Source organism: Hypomesus nipponensis, chromosome 22 (assembly GCF_054491055.1).
Source record: "Hypomesus nipponensis isolate SF chromosome 22, ASM5449105v1, whole genome shotgun sequence".
NCBI classification, from domain to species: domain Eukaryota; kingdom Metazoa; phylum Chordata; class Actinopteri; order Osmeriformes; family Osmeridae; genus Hypomesus; species Hypomesus nipponensis.
The window spans coordinates 11,817,240-11,843,124 of NC_140382.1; the positions used below are offsets into that span (position 1 = coordinate 11,817,240).

Below are 25,885 nucleotides of genomic sequence, written 5' to 3' on the forward strand. Positions count from 1 at the left end.
TCTCTCCGCCCCCTCTCCAACCCACCCACCCCACTCTATCTCTCTTCCTCTCCAAGCTGGGAGAGGCTTTCTCCAGTTGCTTTTGATTAGTAACAGACAGGCAGCTTGGTAAAAAAAAAATGGATGTTGGCCAAGTGAGATTGCAGTCATGTTTTGGCAGTCATTTCTGAGGGCATGTGTTTTTTTCGTTACACAGTGTGTCGCCTTGTAACTGCACAGGCATCCTTGCACAAACACTTTGGCGCTGTAGAAAGATACAGACCGCCACATGTTTACAGACATTCCTGAAGAGGATGACGCTCTTGCAAAAATACAAACTAAGTGGTTAAAGACGTATGTCTTATTTTCAAAGACGCATCTAGACGAAAGCGTGTAACGCCCACATTTTATTTCAAACAAAAAAGTCTTAAAAGGAAAATAATGGTTTCATAGTGTATTTTTGCAGCTCTGATTATACATGACCTAATATAGACTTTTCGTCATACACAAACATCACAGGAGACGGTATCACTGAGGACTATTTGAACAAAAGTGTTTAGTTCTATATTCTCACTCGGGTCTGAATATTACCAATGGCCATACCTCTGGATGAGATCTGCAAGCATATGATGGGGAGGATGTAGGGGTTGGGGGGCTCTTGAGGGCCATAAAAAGCAGTGAAGTGCTCCATACACAGACCTCCATCTGGTCCTGACTGGGTTTCAGAAGTCCAATATCGACTGATAGAAAGACCAGGAGATTTGCCCTGTGTTTTCCAATCTGCTGACCGAACGTGTATTTCTATCTGTCTTCTTTTACTCTCACTGTTTAACTTTGTAGCAGACTCTAACTTTGTAGCAATACAAAGTTGTTATTTCTCAAGTATTCAACCAGACCAGTGCCGTACTGTGCATTTGTTTGTTGTCACTTCTGTTTCTGACACTAATGTCTTGATCCTGTTCTACTTCCCTCCCAAAAGCCTCCACTGTTTTCCACTTCGCTTCTGTCAGTTTCTCACAGTCCGCTTCTCTGTGAGTATGTGTGTGCAACATAGCTTATGATATCCTACATACAGTATGTTTATGTCTGTGTATGTGTCCTTGTGATAATAATAATAATGTTAATTATTTTGTTGCCTTATTTTGCCTTCGCTGATTGTACAGCAGGCAAACACTGGTTGTGTTTAAATGCGCTATATAGCAATACATTTAAGTTGGTGTTTTGTCTGTCAATTGGGTTGTTCTTTTAAAGCCTTGGGTTTGTCTTCTGGGCCTAGGCCTGCAAGAAGTTTAAACTGTCTCTAAAACGAGCTGAATTCAAATGAATCCACAACAACTTTTCCCTCCAGGCCTCTGACCTATCTGCTCCAGATCATCCAGCTGGAGCATTTCCTAGGGACCGCTGTGGGAACCTTGGTCCCATCCTATTTTAGGTCGGCCATGTTGGCTCACCAAGACCAGATGTTTTGGCTAATCCAGACTCTTCTGAAGCATGACACATGAGTGACTGCGGTCACGGCAACAGCAGTGTTAAGTTACGAAGGGACTTGCAAGTTACGACTGTCACGGTAACTGGTAACTGAAGCAGAGGTTTAGACTACCAAAATGACTGAACTTATCTATTCATTACCCTCCTGTGAACAAGAAAACTGGGTCTGTAATTTGGAGACAGATTTGGCTTTCCTGCTTTCGTGTGGTCACACAATGATGAACTAACATATTCGCTTAGATGTTAGTTCAATGTAGGGTAGGGCAATGTGAAAACAAATCAATGAGCCCCCTGCAAAATGCCCATTTGCCCGTTTGCATACACATACTTTGCATGTGTCCAAGTGCGTGGGGGTGGGTGAAAATGATTAAATGCATATTTAAGTGTATGTGAGCATGTTTGTCTAAGATGAGTCACAATAACAGGCCAGCTTTGCTCTGGTTGTGGAGACCATATGTGAGTGCATGTGTGCGTGTGTGTATGAAGCATGGCAGCTACATGACCACAGACATCCCATGGCCTTCAGGAGCTGAAGAAAGCCCCATTCATGATGCTCCCATAATCCACTACTGTTCTACTCTCCACCTCCTAAGTGGAGCATAGAGAGCCCAAAGGAAACAGTCTCAAATTCCTTGCTGATATAGTTTATTATTGGAAAAAATCCAGTATAAATCATGGGCACTAAAGGGTACCAGCTCAATGCCTCTGCAGGAAAATGTGGGTGATGGTACAAAAAAAAGAAATAAAAAAAATATTTAAAAAATCTGGTCCCACCCAATTTTTTGGAGTTCTGACGCATACAAAGCATGCTTTGAGTACATTGTGGTTAGGCTCTTTTTAGGCTACCTCAAACCGACTGTGCTCTAAAAACAGTCCTGGGATTGATTTACAGTTGAGTAAATATAATTTGAAAATCCATTTAGTGATCTAAAAATAACATCAACCGTCCAGTCCATGATCATTCCATTCATTCTCTCTCCAAACCATATGCAGTAGCTATCTGCTGTACTTCCTTTTAACCAGGAACATGTTGGGTTTTTTCCCAGTCATTGAGACGTGGATGTGGAAACCACCTTTTGTGATTGAGGTCAACAGGTTCAGGCAAATCAAAAGTGCATTGAAAGTCACAGAACAAATCAAGAGATATCAAGAAAATGAAGCTCTGAGTGTGTTTGGGGTGGCGGTAGGGGGTAAGTGGGTTTGGGGTTGGGGGGTGGGGGGTGGGGAGAATTGCACTTTTGGTCATGGGTTATAGTACGACTGTTACCGTGGGAACAGGAAGTCCGGGTTATTGTGGATACAGGCCATAACACTCTCCAGGCTAAAGTAATCAATCTAATCTTCTCTTGAGGGGTTGAGGGGGTCTGTGTGTACTTGGGCCTGGCGGGAGGTTCTGTGTGTGTGTGTGTGTGTGTGTGTGTATGTGTGTGTGTGTGTACTGTATATGTCTGTAAGTATGTGAGAGAGGGAGAAAGAGACTAAAAGAGAGTGTGGTCACGAGAGGGTTCTCTGAGAGTTCTCAACATTGGGCCTCTCAGTATCTTTTCTCTTGTTTATCCATAACCAGAGGTGGCACCACAGGTCCAAAAGTGGTGGGGCAAAATCTGAGACATATCGAGTGCCTTTCTTCAGGACCAGTCTATATTTTAATCTTTAAAAAAAAATAAAAAAAATATTTTAAAGTCAACTTCTGTGTCCTATTTGTATTCTTTGTTGATTGACAATGGATGATTGTAAACATTCACATACATTTGAGTAACTTAGTAGACACTTACACACAAGGCATGTCAAAATTATAGTTACAGCGCATGATTGTACAGTACATGCGTCATGTGATTCAAAAAGCTATTCAAAGTACCACAGACCTTTGTCATAATTCTAAATAATCTCAGCCAAAAACAGCAACAGCAACAACAAAAAAACGCTGTAGTTTAAAAAAGTAAACTAGAAAAACCGCACCACTGATATATTAATACTCGTTTTAGCTCTGTTTTCGGTAACCATCTGCACTGAATCGTTTTTTAATACAGCCTATGCTCTATAGCGTTAACAGCAGTGCATGCTCGCCATACGTGTGCCGGCGGCTCTGTCCATAACAAGCGGTGTTGAGGTAGTTCATGTATGTTATTACAACATGGTTCTACATGGTTCTCAGTGCTTTATTATTGGATGATGATGCTTTCTTAAAAGAAACAAAGGAAAACTCCTTTCATGTCACATTATCACTTTGCCCTTTTAGCACTTTGGACCCACTTTGCCCCCCCCTCTGAGTGTATAAAGTATTTATTGTTGTTAGACTCTGGTCTGGTTTGGCTTATGTTAAGGGTTATTTGTCTGTCTCAGTTTGTGTCCCTCACTACTGCTCAGTCTAAGAAGCCCCTGTCAGCTTGGAAAAGGGAGCTCACCTCCAAAATCTGGGCAACAGCTGGACCCCATTTGTAGCCTTTGACTCTCAAAGCACAGACCACCGAACACACACACCTGGGATAGAATGCTGACACATACACACACACACACACACACACACACACAAAGATAATATGAGGACATCTACACACTATGTGCAATTTTACCTTTTGGTAAACTACCACATTAATTGTTTCTATTGTTTTGGGAATGTGGGTATGTCTCCAAAACAATGAATGAAACTCTAAATAAAGCTTTATAATCTTCAATCTTGTGTGTGTGTGTGTGCGTGTGTGTGACTGAAGTCTTTTGATTTTACACTTTTGGATTGTTGCTTTTCTAGTGAATGAGTCCAGTGATACCTGAGTAATCAGTCGGGTATTGGAAAACAAGTTTGATTTAGTTGGCGTAAATCCCTCATTTTCATCTCAAGAGACTTGAGGAACACATTGTTTATTTTCAGAAAGGTCAAACGATTTGTAAAGAGCACAGTGTATGTTTCCATGCCAGAATGTAGAACAGAGTTTGTCAGACTAAGAACATTTTAGACAGGCTTATTGAATTGGGAACACACTGTACGGTCCATAGGCCATGCTTTCAAAGAGCAAAGAAAATGAATATAAAATGCGTTTGCAAAGAAAAGGGTTTCAGAACAAAAAGGAAAGTGTCTGCAACATATTCCATACAGTAGGTCTTTAAAAATCATTTTGAGGCTGTCATGACAATACAAAAAAGAGAGGAAGAGAAACTTCCTAGGTTTTTGTTTCAAAAGTATTTTTTGTGTACTTTAGGAATTTGCAGCCTCACCCCCCAAGCACGTTTGGCAATATTATACACATGGTTGAATGTGCCTCCATGGCAAAACGTGGATAAGACGAGTTTGGGTAAATATTTATCTTGCCTTGAGGTCTCATGTGCAAGGCAGAGGGTTCATTTACAGAACAGTATGGCGAAGAAGGAGCAGAGAAGCAAAACACCTAGTTTTCCGGAAACTGTTTAACATTCCAACCCACACAGGAAGTGCACAGGTCAGATGAGCAGTGGCGTAGGTGTGGCTTGGCAGGGGTTCGAACCCCAGATTCCCATGCTTCTAACAATAGGCCAGGCTGACATCCTTAAGCTTTGAAAGACACAATTTGGCTTTGCAGTTACCACATAAAGCATAATGAAAACAAAACACCTGATGGGGGTAAAGTAATTTATAACCTGGGTCATATAGAAAAGTATTCCCAGGCATCCATTGGTAGGTTGAAACAACGACACAGTCTAGTGAAGTTAGTGGGCATACAAACAGGTAAGCAGTCACTGAAAAGCAGTCGACAACATTTGGACCAACTCCACCCTCATTCTGTCATCTATAATACCATAAAATACATCACAGAAACATACTATAGGCCAAAGTCAATGAAGAAGGCTAGGAGTGGGTTTTAGAATGTTGAAGGTTTGAACGGCATTTTTCTAAAGAACATTGGATGCACTGTTTGAAAATATGGTTTCCTATATTGAAGTTGTCATTACAAAATTATAGACCATGGATATTGGAAGTAATCATATCACTAAAAGTTATTTTGTCAAGGATTTGGGAAGAATTTAGACACAAGCCCTCACAGTCTAAATTCTGTCTGTCACTCAGTCTGTCGGTGTCTGCCTCTGTTTCCTGCATCAATTGACCTTGTTTACAAGGTGAGTTGTAGAAGAAAGTTTTCAAATAAATCACATGACATGTATCTTGTGATTAGACTCCATAAAACGAAAACAAACTTAAGGGCAGGAATCTAGGGACTTCCCTAGACCTGGGATTTCCCTTGCGATAGAGTACAAATAGGCGCCCACGATAAACCTAAATAACAGAAAGATCATTTGGACACTGAAAGGAGTAGGATACACTCAGCAAGCAGAAATCAGAATGGCAACATCATGCATTCCAGTGGTAAAGAGTTTTGAGTTTTTCTTGCTTACATTTTGATTCTGGATTTCTGTGTTTTATCATCGATTTTCACTTTTCTATCTCCACTCTTACTGTGTAATTGTATTCAGCCCATAGTCTTTACCTCTTTGTGCGACCAACTGTTTCAGTGAGCGGATCCCTCACTGAAATGCTCCTACTGATGTTTCTTCTGTTTTTCTCTTTGAGTTTTCCTGAGAGTTTTTTCTTGTCTCCTTTGAAGATTTGGGCTGGTTTAGGTGCAGTTCCATGGGTGAATGTGATGCTTTCTGTGACATTAGTTGTAATAAGGGCTACACAAACACAACTTTGATAGGTGCACTGATATTGTCGCTGGTGTGATTTCCAGAGGTCTGAAAACATGTCTTTCAAATATGACTTGCAAATATAACCTGCTTTCTGTTTGACTGAAGAGAAAATGAAAGTAATGAATCACATAAGTGATTCATTCTTCTGACAATGCAGAAGCTTTATCTATTCCTGTTTAGTCATCCTAAACTTGGTAGTATTTCATATAAAACAGGATATAAATAGGAATAATAATATGTAATTTCTCTGCTCTTTCTTTCCTCTTTTTTTTTCACTATCTCTGTCTCTGTCTGTCTGCTTGCTCTATTTTATTCTCTTCTACTCAATAGTTTTCTCAGGGCAAACCAGAAACATTCCAAAACTGTCCAAAAGGAGACCCAGCACTTCCTATTCCATATGATTTAAGGTTTTGTAACACAAATCATGCCTCTCTGCATGTTGTCAGCAAACCCTCTCACATCACTCGTCTCCCAGTCCAGATTGTTACGGGCTCAAATGGAAAAAGCACCTCATTGATTCTCAAGAGTACTGACACCATCGGCAAACTCAAGCAGAAGTACTTCAAGAAGAGACAACCCACCGAAGGATGTCTGAACCTTGTCTTCAATGGCAAGCCCGTTAAGGATGACCAACGCCTGGGGGAACTGGGGGTGAAGGCTGGAGCCACTTTCATCATCTTTCAGAAATGCTTTGGAGGCTAGACGCCGATTGCATATTTACTCAGAGGGCATCTGTTGTCTGTTTGCAATGTTTTGCTGGTATTTCAGAATGTTGTTTTAATTTATCCAGAAAAAAATCTCTCTAATCTATTATATCTTCAAAAAATTGCTGTTTCTCTGCTTTGAGTAGTGAGACAACCAGTAAAAACAAGTTTAAATAATAATACAGTGAGTTTGAAATAATGGTGGTAAGGTTTTCTAGACTACTCTCTAGTAGTAACATTTTCTCTGATCTATGGAATTATCACAAACCATGCAACTAGTCAATACAGCCACTAGATGTCATTCTTTATATTATTTATGTCAAACAATACTTCAGCCTACCAAACTGACAACAAATTCATCCTGGAAACAACAATGTAGCCTACCCTGATTTTATTATGACATGAGAACAGGGTGGGATTCACTTCTCAGGTTTCAGAATGTCAACCAGAGAGATGATCATTTGAAAGGCCTCTTTCTTACTGTCTGGGCATTTATCTGAAAATCATTCTACAGCCTATTTCATTACACAGGCTATAAAAAATCAGACATATGAAGCTAATGTTTCATATACACTATATTATACAGATTACTGACCAAATAAATGCTGAATGCACTATCAACGTTACTTCAAAATGTTCCCCTGGTTCTTGTTTTGTCCCTCCTTCTGCTGTTGTTTAGGGGCAGGTGCATTTTGATACCATTAATACATGCCAACATTAATTTGTTCAGTTTAAAACAAGGCAATATTAAAAATTCAGTGTAGTCATAATCAAACTAGCCTGCAGCTGTGTAGTTTGATCCAGTTAGAATTCCATGTCAAAGGTGTCACAGATACTACGTCTAGGCTACTTTTAGATAGTCTAGAGATATAGACTATAGACAGGGCGGGGGTTCACATTTCTGAATCATTATAATTCCACTCGATTGTCGATGAGTCTATGTTCCATGCAGAACTAGTTTCTTCAGAGCGTATTAGGATTTTGGTGGCACGGTTCGACACGTGATCGTTCTATACCAATTACCAATAAGGTAGCTGATTTGTGTCAACCGAGTGGCACGATGGATGGTTAGATGGATAGTTCAGCATTAAACAATCGACTGGAATTTCAGCTACAAACTTTTTTTTGGTAGGTTAGCACGACACGTTCTTTTTTATGAGCTAAAAGATTGTGTAGATGCCAGACTGTGGAGCGGGATTCATTTTCTAAAATACTTTTCGTGGTTCACCTTGCGGCCTAAGTTAGCCTACACTGTGCACTATTGGCACATGGCGCGCACAAGAGATCAAGTCATATACGAACACAAAACATTATAATTCAAGTTATCCAAAGTTGTGACATGCTTCTGATTGGAACACCCCCCCCCAAAAACAAACAAACAAACAAACAAAAAAAAACAATCGTTACACGTAGGGTGAAATCGGTATGGGACATTTTTTGCATGCATTTTCTCATCGGAGCTTTATTGACTATAGTGCCACACTAGAGCTGACTTCCTGTGACACCACACCAATCACGTTTTCTGACTTCAGCCACATAACATCCATGCCAAACCTAAGGTAAAAGTTCTGTGTACCAAACATTGTCATAGCAGGGAAGAAAACGCTCTGGAGTTTAGGTGTCGCACATTAGGCTACCCAATGTCCCAGATTACCTGAATTCACCCTGTACCAAAACAAATGGTAATTGTCATTGAAACCAACCAGCTAAATCAGAAGTTTATGCACTTATTCAAGCATCAGTTCTACCACAAGAACCATTCCATTCTGCCACATCTGCAAGGTAACGGGTGTGACTACTAAGTTTGTTAGTAGCCATTGTTTTGTTGAAAGAGTGTGAGGTGGTATCCAACGTATATTCTTCGTCATGCCTTCATGCTAGCCAGAGTTTGCGTGTCCTCTGCAATTTGGATCGTTGAGTCATCATCCAGAAGGTGGAGAGCAGGTTAGTAATTAGCCATTAGTTAGCTTCTCAAGGACTGCTTTGTATCTTTTCTCTGGTTGTGAGGAACAGCATATCAACAGGATTAGGCTATATTGCAATAAAGCATTTGCAATATATTATGCCACATCATACAGATTATTTTTGTTTTGAGTAATATGAGATGTAATTTATATAACGCTAGGCCTAGTGTTTACTCCAACCTGCCAAATGGGTTAGGATTTAATCAGCATAAGTAACTTCCATTAACATTAACAACAGCTACTTTTAACAATGTCGTAAGGCCCTCTGTTCATTCCCCCTGCAGACATCAGTTGAGTAGCGGTGACATTATCACCATGGAGATTATAAGTAGGCCTGACTAAATCATAAAAGTAGCCTACACAGCACTTATAAAACACACAAAATAGAGTTATTTAAAAAAAGTTGGGCTTATATACAACTTATATATTAAGGTGTGTTGTATTACTCATGTCTATGCTTTGTGCTAAGGGACATTGATGCAGCAAACTGCAATTACCCAAACTTGTTTAACAAGTTGAATGTGAATATTGGGAGTGGTCCTGTTATTGACTGCCATTGGTATTTTTTGTGACCCACTTTTAGTTAGTCATGCTTTACAGCTTGTCAATATTTCTGCATACTACTTGAGAAGTTTGTAATTGTCATGGGAAAAAAGCTTTACCCAAGCACTGAATGGTTATAGTTTTGTTTCTTAACTGGTTCTACAACAGCCCTGTCTTAGATTTGGTTAGTACTGGGTATAAAGAATCCAAAGTCTGGTTCTGAGCAAGGAAAATGTCTCTACACAACGTAGTCGTCTAATTTTGGGCTGTAACTATTTGATAACTGATAAGTATTTGTAGAGTGAAAATATAAATAACTTATGCTAGGGCGCCAAGGGATGGCAGGGCATCCACCAATCTTTAGGGGAAAAGTCACAAAGGTTTATTGAATTTAGAACAATAAATAAGGGTTGCCTCATGATAGTGCTTGATTGAGTTTGGTGAGCCACAAAATACACATTTTGAAGTCAAAAAAACTTTTAATTATAATTAATTAATATCATTTGAACATTATAATAGATAAATATAAGCATATTGCTACCCGGAGACAGTGTTTTTACTGGTTTAGAAATGTTCTTTGTTGTAACTTCTAAACACTTTGGTCCTTGCTCAAGGTTTTACCAAATTGTTTAAACATACAGATGTGACTAGATTTGAATGAACTATAACAATACATTTATTCTAATTAAGTACTTAACTAGGATTAAAGCTACATAGGATTTGTAGGATTAAAGCTACACAGATTGTTTAAAAGACTGAAGTAGTTTATCCCTGATGAGGCAGCAACTCTGGTTGTCTTGACACCAGCAGTTGTTTTTGTGGAACCAGCAGTAGCTGTTTTTGTGGAACCAGCAGTAGCTGTGTGTGTGGTACCAGCAGTTGTTGTTGACGTTTGAATAGACGTGCTTGCTGAAATACCAGTAGCTCTGGTTTTTGTGATTGCATTTGTGATTGCTGCGGCACCCACGGCTGTGTTCCTTGTGTGACTGGTTGTAGAACCTGCTGCTACTGGTGCTGTTGCTGTGCTGTCACCAACAGCCGTTGCTGTGGCTTCTCTGACTGTTCTGGCAGCTGTAAAAAATGGATTTGCTGGCGCGGGTTGGCTGTATGCATACCTGAGGAATTGAGTTTAACCAATCTACATCGGCTACACTTTCCACTCCCCAGATCCCATCTACCTGCATACCTACCCTGCCTGTCATCTTGACATGACATCCTAACACCCTTACTTCTTCATTGAATCTGTATGATTCTGGAGTCTGTGTCTTGTGCTTGGGTTTACTAGCTCTGACCATAGCACAGAAAGTGAAAGAAAAAGGGAGGACCAATAAATGAAAATTCACAATAATATTTTATTAAATGAATAGTAAAATAACATGATAGGAATAAAGCACCAAATAATACAAAACCCTCATTCTAATTGAGAAGGAAGTCACAATGAAATAAAACAAGATGCCAAGGGCACAGGAGTTTGTATAGTCAAGAAGACTTAAAAATGTTTTTGGAAAACACATTAATCAAGTTATGAAGTGCATTAGTGCACTTTGTGGTTTTTGACAGATTTATAATTGATAAATACATTTAATAAATACAATAAATAATATATTACAACATTTATACCGCATTAAACACATGCTATTTTAGGAGACAGTTTTCCATTGGCCTTGTAACTTCTTAATCCAAAGTGACTTTACATTCTAAACTATAACTAGACGCTCATTCTAGAAAAGTATTTGAATGATTAAAGCTACACAGATTGTCAGAAAACTAAACTTGTAGCTGATGCCAGTTGAGGCAGCAGCTGTGGTTGTCTTGACAACAGCAGTAGTTTTTTTTGTAGTACCAGCAGTAGTTGTGGTTTTAATAGATGTATTTACTGGCAAACTACTGGCTGCTGTCTTTGTCACAGCTGTTGTTTTTGTGACAGTGTTTGTGATTGTTGTTCCACCTGTGGCCTTTGTTGTTGTGATACCGGCTGTTGTTGTTGTGGTACCACCGGCTGTTGTTTTTGTGGCACTGGTTGTTGTTTTTGAGACACCTTTTGTTGTGGGAACCACTGTGGTTGATGAAGAAGCACCTGTGGTTATTGTAGGGTGAGATGTACTTGTCGTAGGAAGAGCTGTAGTTGTAGTAGTACCAGTGGTTGATGTTTTGGCGTCTGTGGTTTTGGAAATAACAGTGGTAGAAGGAGAATGTGTGGTTGTTGTGGCACCTGTGGCACTTGTTGTGGCATCTGTTACTGCTGTTGTTCTGGATCCTGTGGATGTTGTTGTTGTCATAGGTGATGTTGATGTTTTAGATGCAGTTGTGGTTGTTGTAGGGACAGCTGTGGTGGTTGTAGGAGTAACGGTGGTTGTAGTGGCACCATCTGTCGTTCTTGTAGTAGGAGTAGCTGTGGTTGTTGTAAGAACAGCAGTGATTGTTGTGGGAATAGCTGTAGTTGTTGTCGGAGCAGCTGTGGTTGTTGTAGGAGCATGTGTTGATGTTAGTGCTGTTGTGGTTGTTGCTGGGACATTTGTGATTGTTGGAGGAGCTGCTGTGGTTGTTGTAGAAGCAGCTGTGGTTGTAGGAGCAGATGTTGTTGTTGCAGCAGCTGTGGTTGTAGGAGCAGCTGTGGTTGTTGTAGAAGCACCTGTGGTTGTTGAAGGAGCAGCTGTGGTTGTTATAGGAGCAGCTGACATTGTAGTAGGTACAGCTGTGGTTGTTGTTGCAGCAGCTAAGGTTGTTGTAGAAGCAGCTGTGGTTGGTATGACAGCAGCTAAGGTTGTTGTAGGAGCAGCAGTGGTTGTTGTAGCAACAAGTGTGGTTGTTGGAGAAGTAGCTGAGGTTGTTGTTACAGCAGCTGTGGTTGTTGTAGGAGTAGCTGATGATTTAGGAGCAGCTGTGGTTGTTTTAGAAGCACCTGTGGTTGTTGTAGGAGCCATTGTGGTTGTTGGAGCAGCTGTCGTTGTAGTATGTACAGCTGTGGTAGTTGTTGCAGCAGCTGTGGTTGTTGTAGGAACAACTGTGGTTGTTGTAGAAACAGCTGTGTTTGTTGAAAGAGCAGCTGTGGTTGTTGCAGCACTTGCTGTTGTTGTTATAGGAGCCACTGTGGTTGTTGTAGGAGCATCTGTTGATGTTGAAGCTGCTGTGGTTGTTTCTGGTGCCGCTGTAGTTGTTGTAGAAGCAGTCGTGGTTGTTTCTGGTGCAGCTGTTGCTGTAGAAGCAGTTGTGGTTGTAGCGGCACTTGCTGTTGTTGTTGAAGGAGCAGCAGTGGTTGTTGTAAGAACAGCTGTGGTTGTTGCTGGAGCAGCTGTGGTTGTTGCTGGAGCAGCTGTGGTTGTTGTAGAAGCAGCTGTGGTTGATGTAGGACCAGCTGTTGTTGTTTCTGGGACGGCTGTGGTTGTTGCGGCACTAGCAGTGGTTGTTGTAGGAGCAGCTGTGGTTGTTGTAGATATAGCTTTGGTTGTAGGAGCTGTGGTTGTTGTTGGAGCAGCTGTGGTTGTTGTAGGAACAGCTGTGGTTGTTGTAGAGGCAGCTGTGGTTGTTGAAAGAGCAGCTGTGGTTGTTGTAGAGGCAGCTGTGGTTGTTGAAAGAGCAGCTGTGGTCGTTTCAGCACTTGCTGTTGTTGTTGTAGGAGCCATTGTGGTTGTTGTAGGAGCATCTGTTGATGCTGGAGCTGCTGTGGTTGTTTGTGGTGCCACTGTGGTTGTTTCTGGTGCAGCTGTTGCTGTAGAAGCAGTTGTGGTTGTAGCGGCACTTGCTGTTGTTGTTGAAGGAGCAGCAGTGGTTGTTGTAAGAACAGCTGTGGTTGTTGCTGGAGCAGCTGTGGTTGTTGCTGGAGCAGCTGTGGTTGTTGTAGAAGCAGCTGTGGTTGATGTAGGACCAGCTGTTGTTGTTTCTGGGACGGCTGTGGTTGTTGCGGCACCCGCTGTGGTTGTTGTAGGAGCATCTGTTGATGCTGGAGCTGCTGTGGTTGTTTGTGGAGCCACTGTGGTTGTTGTAGAAACAGTCGTTGTTGTTTCTGGTGCAGCTGTTGCTGTAGAAGTAGTTGTGGTTGTAGCGGCACTTGCTGTTGTTGTTGAAGGAGCAGCAGTGGTTGTTGTAAGAACAGCTGTGGTTGTTGCTGGAGCAGGTGTGGTTGTTGTAGAAGCAGCTGTGGTTGATGTAGGACCAGCTGTTGTTGTTTCTGGGACGGCTGTGGTTGTTGCGGCACTAGCAGTGGTTGTTGTAGGAGCAGCTGTGGTTGTTGTAGGAGCAGCTGTGGTTGATGTAGTAGCATCTGTTGATGTTAGTGCTGTTTTGGTTGTTGCTGGGACATTTGTGGTTGTTGTTGGAGCTGCTGTGGTTGTTGAAGAACCAGCTTTGGTTGTTGCCGGGACAGCTGTGGTTGTTGCTGGAGCAGCTGTGGTTGTTGTAGAAGCAGCTGTGGTTGTTGTTGCAGCAGCTGTGGTTGTTGCAGGGGTGTCTGTTGATGCTGGAGCTGCTGTGGTTGTTTCTGGTGCCGCTGTGGTTTTTGTAGGAGCATCTGTTGATGCTGGAGCTGCTGTGGTTGTTTCTGGTGCTGCTGTAGTTGTTGTAGAAGCAGTCGTGGTTGTTTCTGGTGCAGTGGTTGTTGTAAAAGCAGCTGTGGTCGTACCGGCACTTGCTGTGGTTGTTGAAGGAGCAGCAGAGGTTGTTGTAGATATAGCTTTGGTTGTAGGAGCTGTGGTTGTTGTTGGAGCAGCTGTGGTTGTTGTAGGAAACACTGTGGTTGTTGTAGAAGCAGCTGTGGTTGTTGAAAGAGCAGCTGTGGTTGTTGCAGCACTTGCTGTTGTTGTTGTAGGAGCCACTGTGGTTGTTGTAGGAGCATCTGTTGATGCTGGAGCTGCTGTGGTTGTTTCTGGTGCCGCTGTGGTTGTTATAGGAGCATCTGTTGATGCTGGAGCTGCTGTTGTTGTTTGTGGTGCCACTGTGGTTGTTGTAGAAGCAGTCGTCCTTGTTTCTGGTGCAGCTGTTGCTGTAGAAGCAGTTGTGGTTGTAGTGGCACTTGCTGTTGTTGTTGAAGGAGCAGCAGTGGTTGTTGTTAGAACAGCTGTGGTTGTTGCTGGAGCAGCTGTGGTTGTTGCTGGAGCAGCTGTGGTTGTTGCTGGAGCAGCTGTGGTTGTTGTAGAAGCAGCTGTGGTTGATGTAGGACCAGCTGTGGTTGTTTCTGGCACGGCTGTGGTTGTTGCGGCACTAGCAGTGGTTGTTGTAGGAGCAGCTGTGGTTGTTGTAGGAGCAGCTGTGGTTGATGTAGTAGCATCTGTTGATGTTAGTGCTGTTTTGGTTGTTGCTGGGACATTTGTGGTTGTTGTAGGAGCTGCTGTGGTTGTTGTAGAACCAGCTGTGGTTGTTTCTGGTGCAGCTGTTGCTGTAGAAGCAGTTGTGGTTGTAGCGGCACTTGCTGTTGTTGTTGAAGGAGCAGCAGTGGTTGTTGCTGGAGCAGATGTTGTTGTAGAAGCAGGTGTGGTCGATGTAGGAGCATCTGTTGTTGTTTCTGGGACAGCTGTGGTTGTTGCGGCACTAGCAGTGGTTGTTCTAGGAGCAGCTGTGGTTGTTGTAGGAGCAGCTGTGGTTGTTGTAGGAGCATCTGTTGATGCTGGAGCTGCTGTGGTTGTTTCTGGTGCCGCTGTGGTTGTTGTAGGAGCATCTGTTGATGCTGGAGCTGCTGTGGTTGTTTCTGGTGCCGCTGTGGTTGTTCTAGAAGCAGTCGTGGTTGTTTCTGGTGCAGCTGTTGCTGTAAAAGCAGCTGTGGCTGTAGCAGCACTTGCTGTAGTTGTTGAAGGAGCAGCAGTGGTTGTTGTAAGAACAGCTGTGGTTGTTGCTGGAGAAGCTGTGGTTGTTGCTGGAGCAGCTGTGGTTGTTGTAGAAGCAGCTGTGGTCGATGTTGGAGCTGCTGTTGTTGTTTCTGGGACGGCTGTGGTTGTTGAGGCACTAGCAGTGGTTGTTGTAGGAGCAGCTGTGGTTGTTGTAGGAGCAGTCGGGGTTGTTGTAGTAGCATCTGTTGATGTTAGTGCTGTTGTGGTTGCTGCTTGGACATTTGTGGTTGTTGTAGGAGCTGCTGTGGTTGTTGTAGAAGCAGCTGTGGTTGTTGCTGGGACAGCTGTGGTTGTTGCTGGAGCAGCTGTGGTTGTTGTTGCAGCAGCTGTGGTTGTTGTAGGAGCATCTGTTGATGCTGGAGCTGCTGTGGTTGTTTCTGGTGCCGCTGTGGTTGTTATAGGAGCATCTGTTGATGCTGGAGCTGCTGTGGTTGTTTCTGGTGCCGCTGTGGTTGTTGTAGAAGCAGTCGTGGTTGTTTCTGGTGTAGCTGTTGCTGTAGAAGCAGCTGTGGTTGTCGCGGCACTTGCTGTTGTTGTTGAAGGAGCAGCAGTGGTTGTTGTAAGAACAGCTGTGGTTGTTGCTGGAGCAGATGTGGTTGTTACTGGAGCAGCTATGGTTGTTGTAGATGCAGCTGTGGTTGTTGTTGCAGCAGCTGTGGTTGTTGTAGGCGCAGCTGTGATTATTGTAGGATCAGCAGCAGTAGTTGTTGTAAGAGCAGCTCTGGTTGTTCCTGGGACAGCTAGAGTTGTGAAAGTTGAGCAATGCTGATTATTTTCAAACGTTTGAAATTGAAAATGTAAATGATTTACCTCAGTTCAATGCTAGAAGAATTAATTTAAAAATCACTTACTAATAATCAGAAGTAGCAGAAGCATTTTCTGTCCAATCATTTTTCAAAATTTTCCTTCGATTCTGAAAATAAATAAATATATGAATGATGTTTACTCAACTTCATTGAATTAAAGAGACATTAGACAGTTATGTATTTGATAGTCAGTCACATAAATCTAGTGTTTCTTTGTATTTTCAGAATAATAATATGAAACATTATCAACATTTTACAAGCATCATGCATTCCTGTAACAACATTGAAATTGCTGTCATTCAGATGTCAGTTTAAGATAGCATGGAATGGTGATTATTCATTCAACCTTTACCTCAATATTAATTTGTATTCATTACGTTTAAATACACTTATCATATGTTATTAATACAGATGTTTTTAACATTAATACATTTCTTTATGACCAGAATTAAAAAAACATTCTGATAACTATTCAGTTTAAAATATTTGAATGCTTACCAATATTAACAGGAGTTTAAATATTCAGTCAACAAATTCAGAGATCCTCTCTCGTCAACTTCTTCTCTCCCGCTGTGTTCTTCAAGTCTGTCTTGGTCTCTTCAGCATGAGCTTTTATTGAGCAGGTATCCACCTGTATGACATCAGAAGAGAGTTTCGTATGTAAGGGAAAAATAGGGTGGAATTGGGCAGAGACATACCATGCCTTTCTCTTTTCAGTGTTGTGACATCACATTATCATCATCAGTCCATCTTGACACACCAAGAAAATTGTTGGCCAAGTGGTCCTTTACCAAAGTCATTGTTAAAAGCTATATATGTTAGATAAAATGGTTATGTTTCCAAGTTGTACCAACTTGTTATTGAACAACTACTGTTAATCCTCCTGAATAATGTATTCTTCAAAAAATTCTAACTTTGAAATGAATGTTTGAAGTATGCAGTTCATAATATTTTTTAATATTCACTTTACAGAAATATGCTTTGAGACAATAAGCAAGAAACATCATGTTCAAATATTCATTTGGTAACACCCTTGTTTGTTTATCACACACCCATTTCTGATACAATACAGTGCTTGTTACCTGTGTCATATCTTGTCACTGTTCCTACGTATGTAACATCTATTAATATCAGACAAATTCTAAACCTTATAATGATCACTAATCATTTCCCTGAACCAAAGTCGAATCATTTCAATTCACATTAGAAGAAGCAAGTTCAGCAACAGAATGTTCAAAAATGTTCAGTGGTTAAAAAATGTTCAGTGGTTAGCTCAAATAAACATTATTTTATCTTTTTGCCAAGGGCCATGAGGTTCTTTAATATTTATCCACATATACACCTATGGGCTCGTTATTGTATATTTGGATTGGTTCTGTTTCTATTGGAATGCTCTTCACTTGTTTACAACAAAATCATTTCACATAACTTAATTATTTTTGTATCATGACATCATTTCAATCTCTGGATGTTCTATAACAATAGGAATATTTTTATAAATACCTCTATCATATATATATCGGACACAGAAGTGCCTAATGTCAGCTTTTGGCATAGTACTAGACAGATGTCAATTACATTAATTTCAAAGAAACAATGCCTGTTTTCATTTACTGTTTAATTCCTGCTATCTTATTGTCTTTGTGTGGTAATCATGTATAAAATCTTTCTTTAAGGGAGTTAACTGTTAGGATCAGAAAAAGTTAAAAGAAAAAAGTAAGGTCCTTTTACCGTTTAAATGTTATTTAGTGCAGACTTACAAGCTATTTAAAAGTTTTGTATGTGTTGTTTGCATACATTTTGTTATTTGCCTCATAAATGAAAACTGTACTTCCCCTTGATGCTTTTCTTTACACCTTAAAGTTGCAAAACCAGACTGTAAATCAAATCTTAGGTAAATTGTAAAGCCACCTGCAAAGGTACTGTAAAGATGGGGACTTCCTGGTGTGTTAGCCCCTGACACTAAATGTTTTAATTTGATGGCAAGGAATAAACCTGTTGATAATAATTAACTTCAACTTTGAATGTGTCTCAGAGGCCTCACAAAAGCTGATGTTAATGTAAAATGAATAGCCATTGAGATAACCACAGAACGTTTTGGTCAGAGCCATACACAACGGTAGGGAGAAGTCAGACAACAAAGGCAATCTTTACCCTTTTAGAAGCATCTTTATTAGTTAATAATGTTTCTTTAATAATGTTTTTAGCAAATGTAGGAAAGAAAACAGCAGCAAAAACATTTTAGAATATCATCCGGGTGGACTTCACTGGACCACAGGGCTAAGACTGTGACACAGAGTAAACGCTGGTTTGCGTAACAGTTTGTCACTGCTGGAGTCCGGCTCTCAACCTTACGCTCTCTGCTCCACGTCAAACTCCCTTCTGTGATATCTCCTGAGCTTTGAACTCATCCTCTCTCGATTAGCTGATGAGTGGCAGCGACGGCTCTACACAACTGACTCGAAGGTGGGAAGGAGAAGAATCACCCATCAATGAGAAGTCCCTTTTCCTGCTGGTGCCGCTGTCCGCAGTGCTGATGGTCCTCACGATGCTCCTAGGTTGTAGCACTAAATATATCTGATTATCTCCACCTCGTCGGTTGCCCGGCTCTCTCTCCCCTGTCTGTCTCTGTCTGAGTGTTTACGTGTGTGGGTGGGACTTCAGGCTCCATTGCCATCTATATAACAACATCCACTCCACCTGCTCTGTGTACACACCTGTCAATCATCCTCCCATGCATTAGTTCTACCTCGGCTTCATTCCCAGATTGTTGTTTAGTACTTCAACGTCACTTTTTCTCTCGGCCGCTTTGATTTGATTCTGATATCTCTCTCATGTTGTTTAGTTACCACTCCCCGTTTTCCATTTGCCTGCCTGCCTGCCCTGCCTCTTACCCTGTCCTGCCATCCTGAACCCTTACTCCTTAATTGAATCTCTATGAGTCTGGAGTCTGTGTCTTGTACTTGGGTTTACTAGCTCTGACCATAGCACAGAGAGTGAAAGAAAGATGGAGGACCAATACATCTAATTGCAAAGTAACATTTTATTAAGTGAACTTTATTATAAATTAACAGACATTCAATAAGAATAAAGGACACATGAATACAAAATACTCTTAGTTAAGAAGACAATCGCAGTAAAAAAAAAAAACTAGATGGCAATAGCACACATTCATTTGGTTAAGAAGACGCACAACTTTCTTTGGAAAGCACACTAATGACTTTAGTTGTAAAGTGCATTAAGGTACAGCACAGGGACTAGAAAAACCTGAAATAAGTGAAACATCAACAGTAAAGGCAGTCTAAATGCGCTGAGCAAGGTTTATGCTATATCCTAAATGTAACATTCTGCTTTTTGAAAACATTGTAATATATAAATACATTAAATAATTACTCAAAATAAATAATATAAATTACTATACAAGTACTATAAAATACATGCCACTATCGGAGAAACTCATTCTAGAAAAGTGTTTGGATGATTAAAGCCACACAGATTGTGAGAATACTAAACTGGTAGTAGCTGATGCCAGTTGAGGCTAAAACTGTGGTTGTCCTGACAACAGCAGTAGTTGTTTTTGTGGTACCAGTAGTAGTTGGTTTTGTGGCACTGGTTGTTGTTTTTGAGGCACCTGTTGTTTTGGAAACTACTGTGGACGATGAAGAAGCAGCTGTTGCTGTAATAGGGTGAGATGTACTTGTCGTTGGAAGACCTTTAGTTGTAGTAGCAACTGGGGTTGATGTTGCAGCATCTGTGGCTTTGGAAGTTACAGTGGCAGTAGAAGAAGTTGCGGTTATTGTGCCACCAGCTGTGGTTGAAGGAGAAGTTGTTGTTGTGGCACCTGCAGCAGTTGTTGTGGCACCGGCTGTTGTTGTGGAACCTCCGCCGCTTGCTGTTGTGGAACCTCCAGCTGTTTCTGCTGTGGTAGATGCGGTTGATGTTACAGATGCAACTGTGGCTGTTGTAGGGACAGCTGTTGTTGTGATAAGAGCAGCTGTGGTTGTTGTAGCAGCAGCTGTAGTTGTTGTAGAAGCAGGTGTGGTTGTTGTAGGAACAGCTGTGGTTGTTGCAGCACTTGCTGTCGTTGTTGTAGGAGCCACTGTGGTTGTTGTTGGAGCATCTGTTGTTGTTGGAGCGGCTGTGGTTGTTTCTGGTACCGCTGTGGTTGTTGTAGGAGCAGCTGTTGTAGAAGCACCTGTGGTTGTACCGGCACTTGCTGTGGCTGTTGAAGGAGCAGCAGTGGTTGTTGTTATAGGAGCATCTATTGATATTGGAGCTGCTGTGGTTGTCGTATAAACAGCTGTGGTTGTTGTAGGAGCAGCTGTTGATGTTTCTGGGACAGCTGTGGTTGTTGCAGCACTCGCTGTGGTTGTTGTAGAAGCAGCTGTGGTTGTTGTAGGAGCAGCTTTGGTTGTTGTCGGAGCCGCTGTGGTTGTTGTAGGAATATCTGTTGATGTTGGCGCTATTGTGGTTATTGATGGGACAGCTGTGGTTGTCTCGGCACTAGCTATGGTTGTTGTAGGATCAGCATTGGTTGTTGTAGGAGCATATGTTGATGTTGGCACTGTTGTGGTTGTTGCGGGAACAGCTGTGGCTGTTGTAGGAGCTGCACGGGTTGCTGTCGGAGCAGCCGTGGTTGTTGTGGGAGTTGTTGTTTGACAGCTCCCCAAACCTATTTAAATTTGATCAATGCTGATTATTGTCAAATCTTTGAAATTGAAAATATAAATGATTTACCTCAGTTCAATGCCATTATAATACATATAAAAATCACTTACTAATAATCAGAAGTAGCAGAAGCATTTTATTTCCAATCATTTTTCAATTGTTTCCTTTGATTCTGAAAATAAATAAATAAAATCATAAATGTTTTGTACTTAACTTCATTGAATTAATGATACATTTTGCAGTTATGTATTTGTCAGTCACTTAAGTCTAGTGCTTCTTTGTATTTTCAGTATAATAATATTAAACATTATCAACATTTTACAAGTATCATGTATTCCAGTCACAACATTGAAATTGCTGTAATTCAGAAGTCAGTTTAAGATGGCATGAAATGGTGATCATTCATTCAACCTTTACCTCAATATTAATTTGTATTCATTACGTTTAAATACACTTATCATATGTTATTAATACAGATGTTTTTAACATTAATACATTTCTTTATGACCAGAATTATAAAAACATTCTGATAACTATTCAGTTTAAAAGATTTGAATACTTACCAATATTAACAGGAGTTTAAATATTCAGTCAACAAATTCAGAGATCCTCTCTCGTCAACTTCTCTCCCGCTGTGTTCTTCAAGTCTGTCTTGGTCTCTTCAGCATGAGCTTTTATTGAGCAGGTATACACCTGTATGACATCAGAAGAGAGTTTTGTATGTAAGGGAAAATCAGGGGGGAATTGGGCAGACATACCATGCCTTTCTCCTTACAGTGTTGTGACATCACATTATTATCATCAGTCCATCTTGACACACCAAGAACATTCTTGGGCAAGTTGTCATTTAACAAAGTAATTGTTAAAAGTGTAAGAGGACATAGGTCTACTACGCCCTCTACGGGGGAGTAAGGCAAAGTAAAGGCAGAGTGACCAGCTGTGAAGGATTTCACAACAAATTGTCATGTTTCCATGTTGCACCAACAAGCTTTTGAACAACTACAAAAATTGCAACTTTGAAATAAATGTAAGTATGCAGTTCATGACATTTCTTAGTATTCACATGACAGAAATACGCTTTGAGGCAATAAGCAAGAAACGTCACGTTAAAGTATTCAATTGGACACACCCTTGTTTGTTGATCACACACCCATTTCTGACACTTTACAGTGCTTATTACCTGCACCTGTGTCATATCTTGTCACTCTCCCTACGTATGTAAAATCTATTAATATCAGACAATTATTATATACCTTATAATGATGACTAATCACTTCCCCAAACCAAAAACACAAAGTGGAATCATTTCAAGATTTGTCAACCCAAATAATAACTTGCATCATTTTTTACTTGCAGCTCTTCACATTAGGAGAAGCAAGTTCAGCAACAGACTGTTCAAACATTTTCAGTGGTTAGCTCAAATAAACATTATTATTATTTTTTGCCAAGGGCCATAAGGTTCTTTAATACTTCTCCACATATACACCTATAGGCTCGTTATTGTACATTTGGATTGGTTCTGTTTCTCTATGTTCTGTTTCTAATGCTCTTCACTGGTTTACAACAAAATAATTTCACTTAACTTAATTGTCTTTGTATCCTGACAGAATTTCAATCTTTGGATGTTCGATAACAATAGACATATTTTATAAGTACCTCTATCATATATATATATATATATATATATATATATATATATATATATATATATATATATACTTCCCTTAATGTTTTTCTTCACACATTAAAGTTGCAAAACCAGACTCTTAATCAAACCTTGAGTAAATTGTAAATCCATCTGCAAAGGTACTTTAAAGAGGGGGACTTCTTGGTGTGTTAGTCCCTGGCACTAATTGTTTTAACTTAATGGCAAGGAATAAACCTTTTGATAATAATTCACTTCAACTTTGAATATGCATCCATCATTACTTTTATACTCAAGAGCTAAACAAACAATGATATCCTTTACTAGTCACTAAGTCCTTGATTAAGCCATCTTCCTTTATTCAGCTGTTGAACCGCTACTAAGACTTACAGGACTGAGACTTTGATCGCAACAAAACTGCCCAACTGTGAATCTAGTGACTTTTTTGACTTAGGCTTCTAACAGATGATGGATACCCTTACTTAAATATTAACTTGGAGGCCTCACAAAAGCTGATATTAATGTGAAATCAATAACCATTGTGATAACCACTGAACGTTTTGGTCAGAGCAGTAGGGAGAAGTCACACACCAAAGGCCAGCATTACCCTTTTAGAAGCATCTTTAGTAGTCAAATACTATTTTCAGCGTTGAAAAGAAAACAGAACCAAAAACATTTGAGGGTATCATCCGGTAGGACTTCACTGGACTGTCCACCATGCTAAGACTGTAACACAGACTGTGAATTACTCATTCCCAGATTGTTGTTTTTTTCCTTCAACGTCACTTTTTCTCTTGGCCACTTTGATTTGATCTCTCTCCTGTTGTTTTGTTACCACTCCCTGTTTTCCTTCTGCCTGCCTGCCTACCCTGCCTCTTACCCTGCCCTGCCATCCTAAACGCTTACTCCTTAATTGAATCTGTATGAGTCTGGAGTCTGTGTCTTGTGCTTGGGTTTACTAGCTCTGACCATAGCACAGAGAGTGAAAGAAAGATGGAGGACCAATATATCTAATTGCAAAGTAACATTTTATTAAGTGAACTTTATTGTAAATTAAGATTCATTCAATAAATAAATAACAAATGAATAGAAAACACTCCTCGTTAAGAAGACAGTCGCAGTTAAAATAAAACTAGATGGCAAGAGCACACATTCATTTGGTTAAGAAGACATGCAACTTTCTTTGGAAATAATCGTTTTAGTTGTGAAGTGCATTAGTGTACAGCACAGGGACTAGAAAAACCTGAAACATGTGAAACATCAACAGTAAAGGCAGTCTTAAATGCACTGAGCAAGGTTTATGCCTTATCATAAATGTAACATTGTGCTTTTTGAAAGCATTATTATTGATACATACATTAAATAATTACTCAAAATAAATATTATAAATTACTATACAAGTACTAACACATGCCACTCTTGGAAAAACTCATTCTAGAAAAGTGTTTGGATTATTAAAGCTACACAGATTGTAAGAATACTAAACTGGTAGCTGATGCCAGTTGAGGCTGCAACTGTGGTTGTCTTGACAACAGCAGTAGTTGTTTTTGTGTTACCAGTAGTAGTTGTTTTTGTGGCACTGGTTGTTGTTTTTGAGGCACCTGTTGTTTTGGAAACTACTGTGGACGATGAAGAAGCAGCTGTTGCTGTAATAGGGTGAGATGTACTTGTCGTAGGATGACCTTTAGTTGTAGTAGCAACTGGGGTTGATGTTGCAGCATCCGTGGTTTTGGAAGTAACAGTGGCAGTAGAAGAAGTTGCGGTTATTGTGACACCAGCTGTGGTTGAAGGAAAGGTTTTTGATGTGGCACCTGCAGCATTTGTTGTGGCACCGGCTGTTGTTGTATGAGCTGTGGAGGTTGCAGTAGAAATGGTATTGCTCGTTGTTGCACTAGCTGTGGTTGTTGTATGAGCAGCAGAGGTTGTTGTAGAAGCAGCTATGGTTGTTGTAGGAGCAGCTGTGGTTGTCGCAGGAGCAGCTGTGGTGGTTGTTGGAGCATCTGTTGATGTTGAAGCTCCTGTGGTTGTTGTAGAAGCAGCTGTGGTTGTGGAAGGCGCAGCAGTGGTGTTTGTAGGAGTAGCAGTGGAAGTTGTAGGTGCATCTGTTGATGTTAGAGCTAATGTGGTTGTTGCTGGGACAGCTGTGGTTGTTGCTGGAGCAGCTATGGTTGTTGTAGAAGCAGCTGTGGTTGTTGTTGCAGCAGCTGCGGTTGTTGTAGGCGCAGCTGTGATTATTGTAGAAGCAGCTGTGGTTGTTGTTGCAGCAGCTGTGGTTGTTGTAGGAGCAGCTGTGGTTGTTGTAGGAGCAGTCAGGGTTGTTGTAGAAGCAGCTGTGGTTGTTGCTGGGACAGCTGTGGTTGTTGCTGGAGCAGCTGTGGTTGTTGTAGGAGCAGCTGTGGTTGTTGTTGCAACAGCTGTGGTTGTTGTAGGAGCATCTGTTGATGCTGGAGCTGCTGTGGTTGTTTCTGGTGCTGCTGTGGTTGTTGTAGGAGCATCTGTTGATGCTGGAGCTGCTGTGGTTGTTTCTGGTGCCACTGTAGTTGTTGTAGAAGCAGTCGTGGTTATTTCTGGTGCAGCTGTTGTTGTAAAAGCAGCTGTGGTTGTACCGACACTTGCTGTGGTTGTTGAAGGAGCAGCAACGGTTGTTGTAGAAATAGCTGTGGTTGTAGGAGCTGCGGTTGTTGTTGGAACAGCTGTGGTTGTTGTAGGAACAGCAATGGTTGTTGTAGAAGCAGCTGTGGTTGTTGAAAGAGCAGGTGTGGTTGTTGCAGCACTTGCTGTTGTCGTTGTAGGAGCCACTGTGGTTGTTGTAGGAGCATCTGTTGATGCTGGAGCTGCTGTGGTTGTTTCTGTTGCCGCTGTGGTTGTTGTAGAAGCAGTCGTGGTTGTTTCTGGTGCAGCTGTTGCTGTAGAAGCAGCTGTGGTTGTCGTGGCACTTGCTGTTGTTGAAGGAGCAGCTGTAGTTGTTGTAGGAACAGCTGTGGTTGTTGTAGAAGCAGCTGTGGTTGTTGAAAGAGCAGGTGTGGTTGTTGCAGCACTTGCTGTTGTCGTTGTAGGAGTCACTATGGTTGTTTTAGGAGCATCTGTTGATGCTGGAGCTGCTGTGGTTGTTTCTGGTGCCGCTGTGGTTGTTATAGAAGCAGTTGTGGTTGTTTCTGGTGCAGCTGTTGCTGTAGAAGCAGCTGTGGTTGTCGCGGCACTTGCTGTTGTTGTTGAAGGAGCATCTGTAGTTGTTGTAAGAACAGCTGTGGTTGTTGTAGGAGCATCTGTTGATTCTGGAGCTGCTGTGGTTGTTTCTGGTGCTGCTGTGGTTGTTGTAGGAGCATATGTTGATGCTGGAGCTGCTGTGGTTGTTTCTGGTACCGCTGTAGTTGTTTTAGAAGCAGTCGTGGTTGTTTCTGGTGCAGCTGTTGTTGTAAAAGCAGCTGTGGTTGTACCGACACTTGCTGTGGTTGTTGAAGGAGCAGCAGCGGTTGTTTTAGAAATAGCTGTGGTTGTAGGAGCTGCGGTTGTTGTTGGAGCAGCTGTGGTTGTTGTAGGAGCAGCTGTGGTTGTTGAAAGAGCAGGTGTGGTTGTTGTAGCACTTGCTGTTGTCGTTGTAAGAGCCACT

General features: G+C 41.1%; 2 protein-coding genes across 5 annotated transcripts in view; one reads left to right on the forward strand and one right to left on the reverse strand.

Moving 5' to 3' along the window:
- Nucleotides 1-8,371: 8,371 nt before the first annotated feature.
- slc44a1a (solute carrier family 44 member 1a) overlaps nt 8,372-25,885 on the forward strand; it is a 40,865-nt gene continuing 23,351 nt past the window's right edge. Inside the window, exons 1-2 of one of the 4 annotated variants that reach the window (XM_084686774.1) lie at nt 8,372-8,612; nt 8,716-8,774. In XM_084686774.1, the coding sequence (XP_084542900.1) occupies nt 8,510-8,612; nt 8,716-8,774 (162 nt within the window). In that variant the 5' untranslated portion in view covers nt 8,372-8,509. Of the gene's footprint in view, nt 8,613-8,711; nt 8,775-25,885 lie in introns of all 4 variants that reach the window. The other 3 variants (XR_014740917.1, XM_084686772.1, XR_014740919.1) reach the window with 3 other exon arrangements.
- LOC146236504 (uncharacterized) lies at nt 10,670-14,235 on the reverse strand (the record flags this gene model as incomplete). Its single annotated transcript, XM_084686945.1, has 1 exon — nt 10,670-14,235. A coding segment is annotated over one exon (3,177 nt), but the record flags the coding sequence as incomplete, so codon positions are not given.